General features: G+C 42.2%; 1 protein-coding gene across 4 annotated transcripts in view; it reads left to right on the plus strand.

Moving 5' to 3' along the window:
• Positions 1–736: 736 nt before the first annotated feature.
• TTLL11 (tubulin tyrosine ligase like 11) overlaps positions 737–13,247 on the plus strand; it is a 39,366-nt gene continuing 26,855 nt past the window's right edge. For all 4 annotated transcript variants that reach the window (XM_030461341.1, XM_030461343.1, XM_030461342.1 and 1 more), the window contains exons 1-3: positions 737–1,099; positions 7,761–7,857; positions 9,483–9,616. In XM_030461341.1, coding sequence (XP_030317201.1) covers positions 737–1,099; positions 7,761–7,857; positions 9,483–9,616 — 594 coding nt within the window. The remainder of the gene's footprint in view (positions 1,100–7,760; positions 7,858–9,482; positions 9,617–13,247) is intronic.

Consider the following 13,247-nt stretch of genomic DNA (forward strand, 5'->3'; position numbering starts at 1 on the left):
TCTCAGCCCTGCTCCCTATTAGGAGCAGGACTCTGGAGTCAGCTCTTAGGCACAGAATCCCCACTATTCCTGCCCGTTTCCCCGCTCCCAGCCCGGCAGCAGCCGTGCGGGATGCCCCGGCCCGCAGCGCCACCGCCCGCCCGCCCGCCGCTTCCCCGCTTCCCCGCTCCCCTTCCATCCCCGTTCCCGCTTCTCCAACATGGGCTTCCCAGGTGGCTTCTGACTAAATATTCAAGAAAACACAGGAACTAAAACGCGACATTGGGTGAGGCAAGGGTGAGGAAACTCCAGAGCTGAGCAGCAGCCTTTGTGTCTAACAGCACCAGCCCTGCTGCCTCGCCTGTGAATCACTTCACCGCACACTAAGGAGTGGATCTCGTTTCTAAGCCACGCAGACAGCGCTGTGCGTGGCACAGACACCGCCGCCGGGTCCGCACCGCCGCCCTGAGGCGTTTCCCGCCACCACCGGGGGTCACTTCCCGCCGGGCACCGCCCGCTTCCAAGATGGCGGCCCCGCCCGCGCCGTTCCGAAATGGCTCCCCCGGAAGGGGCCCGGCGGCCCTGCCCGCGTCCAACATGGCGGAGGCGGCCGCGAAGCGTCATTGCCGGTGAGGCGGAGCCGTCGGGGTCACCGCCTGACCGGCGATTGGCCCCTGCCGCGCCCCGTCCGCCGCTCCGCTCTCATGGCAACGGGCGGGGAGCGGGGGCGGCGGTCGGGCCGAGGCGGTGCCGCGGGATGGAGCCGGCCGGGGCCCCGCCGCAGGGCTGCGCCCCGGCCCGGGAGGCGGAGGAGCCCCCGGGGTCCCCGGCCCTCCCCGACGAAGAGCCGCAGGGCGGTCAGCCCGCCGGCTCATCCCCGGAGGAGGGATTGGCGCTCGCCGCGGCCGGGCGGGAGCGGTGCCGGAGCCGCCGCGGTACCGGCCCGCAGGGCCCTCCCGGACGGGCGGCGCGGGGCAGGGGGAGGCGGGCTCCGGGCCGGCGCGGAGGGGAGGAGGGGGTCCGAGCCGGCCGGAGGCCCCGGGTCACGGTGGACAGTTCCAAGGCCAAGACCTCGCTGGAGGCGCTGAAGATCAGCCTGAGGCAGCTCCGCTGGAGGGAGGTGAGTGCCCGGCAGCCTCGGGCCCCTCGAGCCCGCTCTCGGTACGCTCTGCCCGGGCCTTCCCCGCCCACCCCCGGCTCTGGCAGGGCCGGGGCCCGGCCCCGCAGTGGCTCAGCCGGTGGAGCTGGGGACACTTTCCCTTCTTTCCCCGGGGATCTGCCCCTGGCACAGCGGTTCCCCTTCCTCCTCCTCTACCTCCCTGAACCAATGCCAGACCGAGCTCCTGGAGCCGGGGGCTTGTCCCGTCCGGTGTCATCTGGTCCCTGGGGTTATTTCTAATCAGATGCCGGGTCTGGGGGCTGAGCTGACTCAGGAGCAAGAGCTCTGTCAGCAGTCAGGGAAGCCAGAATAGGGCTGGTGTATATTGTAAGGCTTGTATGTGCCGTGTATACAATATATAGCGCGTTTCTTAATGAAGCTGATCACTGGAAAGGGCAAGAAAGAAACCTATCCCTGTGCAGAAATGTTTAGCATGCTGTGTGGGTTTGTATTCATTTCATTTTACCCTTCCCTTGTGTGGGTATGTGACATAACAGTGGGCAGTGGGCAAAAAAGTGTGACCTGAGAGATCAGCTGGCTGATCCGATGGCAAAGCCTCTGCTTTGCAGATTATCTTTAAGGCATGTCAAAGAGCATTGTGTATGACTGGAGCAATATTAATCCACCTAATAAAGCATATGTAACAGGCTTTTCTAAAGTGCTGTGTGTAGAGGAGGGAAATATATATATATTTAATTATTATTCCTACAGCTTGAGTCATATGTTTTCTCTGTGCTGTGTGAGGAGTTCAATGTCTGTCTATTTATACTGAACTGAAGTCATGACAGTATGGAAGCTGGCACAAAACTGATGCTTTGGAACTCCCTATTTAAATCCTGAATAGATTTCTGGAATGTGTCTTATAATAAGTACTTACTAATTCTCAAGTGGTAAAGGTTTTCTTACCCTAATACCGTTATAAATGGCTCTGTAGAGGCTGAGATGACTTCTAGGGGCTTTTTGAGGAACTTCTGTAAGAAAAAGGGTACTTGTAATCCATGTGGGAAATGGAAGCTGGGAGGGACATGAAGTGGAAGGATAAAACCTGAGGGTGAGCTGTTTCTTTGTGTGCAGAGCTGGGGTGCAGCAGTGTGATCCATGGCACCTGCTCCACGTTACAGAGCTGCCCACTCACAAGATATTAATACTTATGTGCACCTGATGACCTTTTAACAAAATTTGTGCAGAATTGGGGTAGGCTGTGTTGTTTCTAACCTCAGAGTGAAATGCTTCAATTTTACTTTCTGGAGGATGGAGTGGCAGTAAACATTCCATCTCCTAAATGCCTGGTATCATGAAGAAATACATGCCCCTTGCCAAAAAAAAAGTAATGCCTTCTCATTCTCTGTGTTGATAAAATTTTATTTCAAGTTTTTTGTTATTTAAATCCAGTGGGAGAGTTTCCAGATCTCATTGCACAGAAGCTCCAGGTCTCAGTTCCTGCTCTTATGGCAAAATAGTAATGAAATACCAGAGGCATGAAATTAAAACCTCTTCTGCTGACTTCTTTTTCCCCTTAGTGCATCCATGGAGTGTCTGTCAGCAGCCCTGCTCCATGTTGTACTTGGTGACATACAGAGCAAGGGGGACTTCACACTTAATTTCTTCATTCTTACAGCTAAGTTTTCTGTTCAGAATGCCTGATGCCTCTCCAGTGAGTGTTTCAGAATTACTGATTTAAGTTAGCCTCACAGATTATCTTTGTAATAAGCCATGCTTAATGGTTAATTTTGCCTTTTTCTGAGCTTCTCCTGCTTTGCATAAGATATCCCCTGGATTCTGCCTGCTTGGTATTCTGTCCTGCACATTGACTTGTTTCACATTCTCTTGTTCCTCTCTGGAATAACTGCACTGCATTGTCAGTATTCTTCTTCCTGCTCTGCATCCCACAGCAGCAATTGCTTTTGGCTTTACTTCATCTTTCTTTGGTTGCTGTCTCCTTCAATATCCATTCTCCTTCATCCATTAATTCAGTCAATACTTTTCATTTAGCCTGTTGCCTCCCCTTCTGGCCACTTTGTACTCTTAATAAAGAAGACACCAAATGCAGAATTTTGTGCCATTTGCCTGTACTATCTAGGTGGTAGAAAGAGAAAAGTCTTTTGTTCAAGTTGCATATAATTTTTGACATTCTCCTTTGAAATATTTAGAAAAAAAGCACTGAGGTATTTGTTCAAACAACTCTCATTGATGGCCACAGAGCCTTGGAAATACTGTCACTGTTGCAGCAGGACCAGCAGAGGGAACACAGATGTTGTTTCTTGCAGGATCCATAAAAAGAATGTAAAAAAATGAAAAAAAATCTTGGAAGTAATGAAATGCATATATGTTAATACTGATGTTTTAAGGGCTGGTATTCTACTGTATAATTATACTTTTCAAGGTGACTGGGCTGTGATTTAGTCTTCTTTCAATTTTTTCCCATTGCTACTTTTGCTTTTGTTCCCTGTGTTTGCTGCTGGAATATTTTCTTGAATATTTTGTTGGGCAGGAGACATTGCAACAGGCTTTATAAAAGCTCCATTTTACTGATAACTTTCTATCTAATGGGTAACATTATTGCAGTGTCATACAGGTGTTTGGTTTTTGTTTGAAGTTGTATGGTCTGAAGTCTCCTTGCTGTAGTTACCCTGAGGAGCCTTCTTTTAGTAATAATCTCTGGTTGCATTATGCTCCCTGGTAATTTGTGGAAGTAAGACATAATGCACCGTGTGATTACAGAGTTGTCCACATGGTAGGAGTTAATTTTAATAGATTAACATATGGTAAATGCCACTATAAGACACACAGAAAAAAGGAGTAATACTCTAAACATGGGTAATACTGGTGAGGAGTTTATTCTGTGGCACTGATAGATGCAGAAGGGGTGAAAGAGCTTGAGAGAGAGCAGTTTGACTCTTGAGATTCTGCTGTTGGAAGCAAAAGACAGAAAAACCTCTCCTTTAATTTCAGCTGTGGGAATTTTGAGTAAATTAAATCATCAACCATGCTGGCTCTGCCTGGGGTAGCACTCAGGGTGGACCTTTTAAAAAGCATTGCAGGATTTTAACGTGCATGCCAGTGAGGCCATTACTGCCAGCAGTAGATTGGGCTCTCTGATTTAGTGTGTCAGATTCTTTAAATGAACATGATATGCCAAATGAAATAATGGGCACAAATTGAGCTTGCATCCCGGGTTTATTCATTGCTTAATAAATTATTTCTTCGTCTAGCTTTCAATTACCAGGAAAATGGAAGAAGCAGATGTCTCAAGCATCAAATATCCCAGCATGAAGCATTTCATTTGTCTTGCTGTTCTGTAGCTGCATGGAGGCGTAGAAATAGTTTGAAATTTCATGCTAGGAAAAGCTGACTAGGAGACAAGAGTCATTTAACTTGTCATTAAACATGATGGAACAGACTGATGTGACCCACGAGACAATTTAAATTATTGGCTTCCAATCCAAAGGTAGCAGTGACCTGTCATACCAATCTGAGATTATGTTGTCAAAGATGTGGAAAAAAAATTTTTCTCTTTGTGGCATCTGTTTCATTATTATTATTATTATTATTATTATTATTATTATTTAAATTTTATTTTTTTTGCTCTGACAAAAGCCCCCCCAACTCGGAATAAAATCTAAATAAGTTCTTCAAAGAGTTGCTGAATTGATTGCAGTCTGAAAGTTCTTTGCAGGCACTGATCCCAGGAGCAGGCTCTGGAGTTTCCTGCCCAAGATGGGCACACAGCAGCTGGGGTGGCTCCTGACACCATTGTGCCCCCTGTGCCCCCTGGGACTGAGAGCACCAGGACTTTGGCACCAGGCAGTGCAGAGCTGAGGCTGTTCCAGCTGTTCTGTTGTCCCTTTCTCTTTAGCTGTAAGATTTGCAGTAAGATGAATTCATAGCTGCCTGGCACTGCCAGAGGGAGCCAAATAATCAGACTTGTTTGTTCCTTTGCAAACACTCTTATGTAAAAGCACAGTGCAGCCGATTAAGAACCTTTCCCAGCTCGTTCAGGAGGTGAGTTTGAGCCCCTTGGACAAATCCAAATGATTTTGTTTTGGCAGGAGTAAGAAAGTTGTGGTGCAGAATCACTGATGTGAGGTCCACTGCCTCTCTTTTCCCAAGTGGAGCTGCTCACTCATCATCTGTTGCAAAATGATTTTTGTGCAGTGTTTGTAAAGTGCTCTGATATCTTCTGTAGATGAAAGGTGTTATAAAAATGCAAATTTCATTCCTTTCATTTCAGTTTCTTGTATTAAATAAATAAATAAATCATTCAGGGTTTAGTGGGAAGGGCACTCTCAGACCTAGTACTGCATCTGTATTCTGGATCTACCTGTGGAGAGAGGTTAGGGCCACTGATTGTCTTCCAGAGCCTACGAGAATTAATTTTCACTTGTACAAAAACAGATTTTGCAGGCTGAATAATAATGAAACAAGTGAAGAATCCACAGGCTCTATTAAATTGAGTATCTTATCCCTATGAGTAAGGAAACAGAGAAAGGATGCATTGCTCAATTAGCATTTTAAATTAATTTTTCAAGGGTGTTTACTGAGGAAGCTGAAGTTTTAATTAAAGTAGCAAGTAAAGTAATTCACTGAAAAGCTTACAAATTCTTTTTTTTCTGTCATATTGAAACAAAATCCAGTGCTTAAAGAAATGTTTTAAAAGAAGCAAAATGACATTTGGAGTAAAGAACATGTAGTTTCTTCAAAAAAAAAGTGGCTCCTTCAATAAGTAAATGTTTCTGCAGTAATCAAGGGATGAGGGTGGTAGATATTTCATACAAACGTGTCCTAAAAACATTGTGGTCAGAAATACAGTACATTTATTTGAAAAAGTTGTAGCCAAATACTAGGAGAGATTTTTGTGAATGTATTCCATGTCATCTCTACAACTCCCTGAAAGGAGGTTGGAGCCAGGGGGAGGTTGGGCTCTTTTCCCAGGCAACTCTCAGCAAGACAAGAGGGCAGGGTCTCAAGTTGTGCCAGGGGAGGTTTAGGTTGGAGATGAGAAAGAATTTCTTTCTGGAGAGGGTGATCAGACATTGGAATGGGCTGCCCAGGGAAGTAGTGGATTCTCCGTGTCTGGAGATCTTTCCAAAGAGCCTGGATGTGGCACTGAGTGCCATGGGCTGGGAACTGCAGCAGTAGTGGATCAAGGGTTGGACTTGATGATCTCTGAGTTCCCTTCCAACCCAGTCGATTCTATGATTCTGTGATTCTATGATTCTGTGTCTTTAAATGGCATCTACAAGGAACTGCAGATAAAATGGATTTTTGGATTGATGGGACTGTGTCTAAGAACAAGCATGAAAAAGTGGGGTACCTTTTTTTTACACAAAACTAATTATTATTATAACGTGGATTACAAATGCTTGATTCTTAATTTTCTTTTTGCTTTTCATTGTTGATACTGCTAATTCATAGAGCTTTTGTTCATCCTGATGGTAGCTTTTTTTTTTTTTTTTAACCCACTTTACTCCTATTAGAAACTGTTGCTATCACTAATTGGAAGTGCTGTTTCAGAGCTCTTCAGGCTGCTTGAAAAAGGTTCATCTTTTTGATAGTAGAACACAAACTATACAGTTTTCCACTTTATGGTGATATCTTGCATGAATGGGAAAAGAAGTTGGAATATTTAATATTGTTGAAATAATTGCCTTAGCTCTTAATAGTTGAAATAGATATGCTCAACAAACACTTAATTGAATTGCAAGCTTTTCTTTTAATTACAGGCTATTAGTACCAGAAAGGAATTAATATTTCATAAGTTATTACACATAGCTGGATATCAATAAATGAATAATACAGTTTTTACACTTAAATACCTTGTTCCGAATACCCAGTTTAAATTTATTGCAGCTTGCATACCAGAGTAAATCAGCTGGCTTAAAAAGTGCTTTGTAGTTACAACTTGCTATTAATTCCCACCAATATTGGTAACTTTATATATTCCCTGAAATAAAGCAGTTGGGAGCAGAAACGTTTTGTGCTAACGGGAGCCTGGGAGCCATGGGGTTGGTGGCGAAGTGCCATTGTGGTGTGGGGACAATCTGGGAGAGGGATGTGGGTTACCAAGCTGCAGATACACACCATGGGCATTAATGGGGGATTAACTGTCTTCTTTTAAAGAAAAGGAGTTGATTAATAATGAGAATTCCTCCATGACCTCTAGTGCTGTATTCCCTCGATGGTTGCTCATCACCCCTGAAACCAGGGGGGAAAAAAGCTCAACCCCAAACGTTGCCAGAGCTTGTTTGCTTCCCAGCTTTAGCACTTGCTGTTGCTGTGCTGAAATTAAGTGCTTCTTAATGACATTTTATTCCCTTTAATAGTATTTTCAATTCCAAACGAATCATGGCTTATTGTGGCTGATAACAAGCTCAGAATCTTCAGTACAGATCATGCCTCTCAGTCATTTGTTTTTAGTTTATAGAAACCTTTCATTGTTTGTTGGCTTCTTGAACTGATGAAAACACCCCTAGTTTTGCATCCAAAAAATAGGACATGTTTACTTCTGACAGTCAGAAGGCTGCTCTTGCATGGTTTATGCTTTCTACAAGCATTTAGAAGGGAGAAGAATGAATGGGTGTTGCCAGATTGCTTCAAAACTTGTGTCCTGTCTCTTTTCCAGTTTCCTTTTGGCAGACGCTTGCCGTGTGATATCTATTGGCATGGGGTATCATTTCATGACAATGATATATTCTCAGGTCAAGTCAACAAGTTTCCAGGTACCTTACTTCTTAAAAAAGTGATTATTTTAACTGTCTTTGTGTTTTACTGGTTTTTAATGTGAATTATCTGCCTGATCAGCTGATGGTATTTTTAGCGTTTCACAGTTTTTCATAGAATCTTTAAGATCAGAGTCTCACTGGTTTTGGTAGGTAATTTCTGCTTTGGATATCAGAATGGGTGTCTCAGACAATGTGTGAGATGAAATTTGGTTTTGAGAGGAAATGTTTTTGATGAAAAGAATACTTCATATATATGAATTCATGAAAAATAAGAGTGTTAGGCTACAATTCAACTGAAGTATGCAATTATTGTCTGTTATCTAGCACTGACAGTGTTGTATCTGTGGGTTTGGTTTTATTCAAATAGAAAGGATGTGTTTTGTTTCATACTATCTCAGGGAAAAGCTCAAAGTAGAGATCCTCAAATTGATTTTTTAATATTGAAGAATTTGTGTCATCTCTCATTTTATGATGACTCTTCAACTTTTTAAGCTCCCTTTTTTTCTCATTTAATCCCTGTTGAGATCTTTCTAAATACGAGCTAAGAGCTTAGGTATTGACTTATCTGAGCCTTTAACTTCAGATTTATTGCTGCTGTTAGTATGCAGTGAGAATAAGAACCCTCAGATATTGAACTTTATGCTTTATTTACCCTGACTTTCTCCTGGCTGTGGGAAGTTCACATTCAGGTGTTGGGTGGTTGTAGTTTTCTGGTGGTTTAAAGCTGTGTCAGATGAATGTTACCCTCTGGTTTTGACTGCTATGCAAGCCACTTGCTTACTGTGTAGGAGCCAGAATACACAGAGTCCTTCAGAACCTGAAGACCCTCAATCCTGATTTCCAGGACTGTTGTGTTAACTCGGTATTAGGTTTTACTAAATTTGTTCTCTTTTAAAAGAGATCTTGATGCTTTCCTTTAGTTATTTTTTCAAAATTCAAAGAATCCAAAGGGGTTGGTTCTCAGAAGACCTAGAAACTTTTCACTAAAAATAGGTTTTCAGTTTTGTTCCCAAAGAAAATAAGACATCAGCAAATGTGTGTTTGTGCCCTGTCACTTTCTGTCCTCCTTGTGCATCTCTGGAACTTCCTGGCCAAAATCAACCAAATCTGACAAGAGGTTTGCAGCCAGGGACTACTGATGTCCTGAAGACAGTTCTGTGGAAATTTCTGACCACTTAGGAAAGAAGCTCCAAGGTGGGGTTCACCCTGGAAAGAAGCTGCAGCATAAACCTTATAAGCTGGAATAATTGAAAGTATATAAACAACATGAGGGTAACCCTGAATGCCCTGACCTTGGGAAAGCTTTTACCAGAGCTCACCTGGATCTAGAAATTACATGATCCAAGCACGAGATTCAAAGCTGCAGGAGGGCAGCTAAGTTTGGCTGCTCACAAATAACCTTTCTGATGGAGTTACTTAAGTCAGTGCTAAGTAAACACAAAGGGATTGTTTATATTTAAATGACAATTTTCCCTATTCCTGGAATGATAGCAGGCTAGGGCAGTAATTTTGGATTATGACTAGATGAGCTAGGAGTGGGGTGAATAACAATATAGCAATCTACTTTTAAGATAAGACCTCAGTGCAGATTTGTCATCACTTTTAAACACTTCTCTTCCCAGGCATGACAGAGATGGTTCGGAAAATCACACTGAGCCGTGCCGTGCGAACGATGCAGGATCTGTTTCCTCTGGAATATAACTTCTATCCTCGGTCCTGGATTCTGCCAGAAGAATTTCCCCTCTTTGTGGATGAGGTAGATGAATTTCAGATTATTTGAAATCACACTTGGGTGCTGTGGATGACATCCTTTTTGGTTTGTCTGAGATCAGACATAGTCTGGGCGAGCTGCTTGTTTGTTATATTCTAGAATAAAATTAATAACAATTATGTGTCTGCAATGCCAGAAGAGATGTCTGAAAATTAAATGATAGAACCAAAACTCCTTTTCCTGGATATTCTATTGAGTTCAAATGGGCTGGGGAGGTTCCAGGACAGTAGTGTCTGGAGTGTAGCACTTTACCATCTCTGTTGTCACTGAAGTCTTTTTAGTCCATCCTGCCTGTTCTAGCCAAATCCTTCAAACCAGCATTTTGTACTCCTTATTGTTAAATACACTCACATCTTCCCAAATAGTTGTTTGTTTGAATCTCTTGTCAACTGTTGCTTTGTTTAAATATTCAGAATTTACTAAAATGCCATTCTTTTTCAGCTTTTTTGGTTTTTCTTTTTAAGAAGTGATGGTGTGTGGTAGTGTTTGGTTTGTTATTACAAATACTTTTTAAAATATTGTATGTGTTTGTTTTAACCCTGTCTGACTGACCCAGTGTAGTCTTGTATTCTACAGTACCTTCTGCTTGGAAAAGTGAGAGGAAAAGGTATGGACTTTAATAGACTTACATGCTGGGTCTTTTTGGATAATTAAATCCACAGTCCAGTTAAATCCATTAACACCTCCTGATATATACTCTTCAAGTATACTGGGCCACTGCCATGGTACTGGCTAGTAGCAGTAAAAATTGATAAAATCCCAGGAGTACTTCAGTCTTTCTGCTTTAAATGTAAGACTGATTTGGAAAAGGAGTGTAAATTATCCAATGAATTTGGCAATGACAGGCAGATAGGTACAAATAACTTGGAAGCAAACTTTCCCAGTGGTGCATGGGGGTTGCAGTGATGACTTTTGGGTGGGCTCAGCAGGCAGTAATGCACTGAAGACAGTGTGGGTGGGCTGTCCCCTGGGTTCCACACACGGACCTGGCAGCAGGTGGCACTGCAAATAAACACTTTTCTCTGCTTGAATGGTTACTGGAGTGAAAACGATTTGGTTTTTGTTCCAAGAATAACAGATGTCCAGTAACACACTCCTAGGAGTTTCCTTTGCATATGTTCTTCCATCTGTGTTTGAGAGAAGCATACTTCTTGTTATCAAACATTGTATTTTGTGCTGTGAGACTTTATGTTCCACTTAACACAAGTTTGTAATGTACCACTCCAAAACAAGAAAAAATACAAACAAAAAAAATCCAAATCCACTGTGAACCATAAAGGGTTCAGAACATTTCAGTTTGCTGATTCTCATTAAAAGCTTTCCAGTCCTTTATGCTGTTTATTTGTTCCTATCTAGTTTTGTTTGCTTGACAACCAAGGGACCCTAATGCTGATGGAAATGTCAGCTCCCTGAGGGTGAATTTTCAGTGTATTCACAAACATGTACAATAGAGCACGTGTGGTGCCTGTGTGTTAGACCTGCCCCTGTAGGAACTGGCAAAGGCTTGAAACTGGGAATGTACATGTATTTTAGCTGAGCAAAAGAGGATTAAGCCATCTCTGGTGCTAAGAAATTAACACCTATAGGATTCTACCTGTAGTAGAAATTACTACTGAAAGTAGAAAGAAGAAACTCCTGGAGAATTTTAATCTCTCTGCTGTTTTCTGAAATACTACAACATTTCAAAACATTTTCTCTCTAAAATAATCTTATATGCCTCAGTTCTGCAGACATATTAATGAACTTTTATTGTACATTTGTATCAATAGGTTATTGATCTGCTAGCAGCTTTTCCCACTTTTCCCCATCCTTTAATCCATGTAGAAGAAACTGCAGCTAATCAGATCCTAATGAACCAGCCATCAATGAGAGAGCCTCACTCCTAAATTTTCTGTGGATTAGCTTGGTATTGGAAATAGCAACAAAATGGTAGTTCCCATAGTGTCATGAGTATTAAACTGAAATGGTGATAGGTATTTTTAACAAAGGCTTAAAAATTAATTCTATTAAGTAAATATTGAGCTATTTTCAGTATTGATCTATTTTTTTACCTTGTAAAACACTCTATACTAACATCTCACTGAAACAGAAGATGAGCTGTAAATAAGCAGATCTCTCAGGTGCTACAGTAATCACTCCTTTGCTAACAGAGAAGAATCTGTTAGACTTTGTGTGATAAGAACTTATTTCTAGTAGGAAATTCCAATTTCTGAAAAGTACCTAGCTTGGGATTCAAACCAGGACCTTGATTGCTCTCATACTGCCTTCCTTGTGTTGTCTGTGAGGATGATGAATAGCCTGGTATGATGAATTTTTAATAAGAATCTAATTTGGACAGTCTCATTTCCAGCAGAGCATATTTTTGGTAGTTTAATCAGGTTTTCAAGTTTTGGATACCTCTTAGGCATAGACATGAATATTCTAGTCTTTGTGCTGTCAGATCTTGTAGCTTATTAGATGCATTTTTTTCCCAGAACTCTATATTCATCCAGCCTGAGTTTCCTCACAAAAGCCAAGCCTGCAGCTGGATCAGGTTTTCATTTTCTCCTCTTGCTGTTGGCTGTAAGTGGTTAACATGTTTTTAACAGGAATTTCCTGTTACTAAGTACACAGTTCATCATTTCATATGAGCTAAATTTCCTCCATGACTGACTTTTCTAAGTCTGGATGATCCTCCTCATAATGAGAATTTGGAAGAATATAGTGATGTGGGTTCTGGAGAATTTCAGGATGATTGTCAGAAATTTCCTTGAAGATCAAGAATCCATCTGCTTTCTTCAAGGCAGTCAAGATGCTGGAAACCAGACTGACTCTGGATTACTATTCCCACTTTCCCTGTTTTCCTACCTTCATCTGCCATGTGTAAGTTTTGATGAAATAGAAGACGTGAATAATATCCAGGTCTTCTAATCCATCAAAAAATGGACTAAAAAATGGTTAAGGCAATCAATCAAGGTTTCTCACCTTTCTATAAAATGAAACAACAGATCTGGGAGTGGGAGGCAGATTGCCCTGGCTGGTTTCATGGAAGTTCTTTGGTAGTTTCTACCCTTAGACCCTGGTTGGCACTTTGTAGCGTCCAGAGTAATGTCAGTTCAGGGGAAGATTATTCTGTAGTGGTAAAAAGACAAGGGCATAAATCCTGCTTTCCTTCTTTGTATATACCTAGGCCTGCTGATCTACTTGGACCTATTTATCCACACACCATTTATGTAAGCCTGGGCTCCACTGTGGTGTTTTAGCCTTCTAAGTGACCTAGTTTGGAGAAGAATCTTTCATTGAGTTTGTGTGACAGCTGTCCATGAGAAAATTTCTAGTCTAAATAATGACTCTGTGGCTCTGTGTTCCCTGGTGTTCCTAGCACTGGGTATCTGGTTGTGAAAAATATGCAGTGGTGGAAAAAGGTATTATCAGTGCCTAATTGTTACTTTATCTTTGCTTCCCCAGTAGTGCTTCTCTGCATTTATACCTCTATACCCAAGATGCCTTTCCTTAGGTTACTGATTATCTTTGTCAGTACTTGTTCAAAATGCAGCATGAAAGTTTAACTTTGCTATTTTATGTACCTTAAAGACTAATGTAATGGGCCTCATGAGAAACAGAGCTTTTCAGCCTG

This window comes from Calypte anna, chromosome 17 (genome assembly GCF_003957555.1).
Source record: "Calypte anna isolate BGI_N300 chromosome 17, bCalAnn1_v1.p, whole genome shotgun sequence".
Taxonomy (NCBI): Eukaryota; Metazoa; Chordata; class Aves; order Apodiformes; family Trochilidae; genus Calypte; species Calypte anna.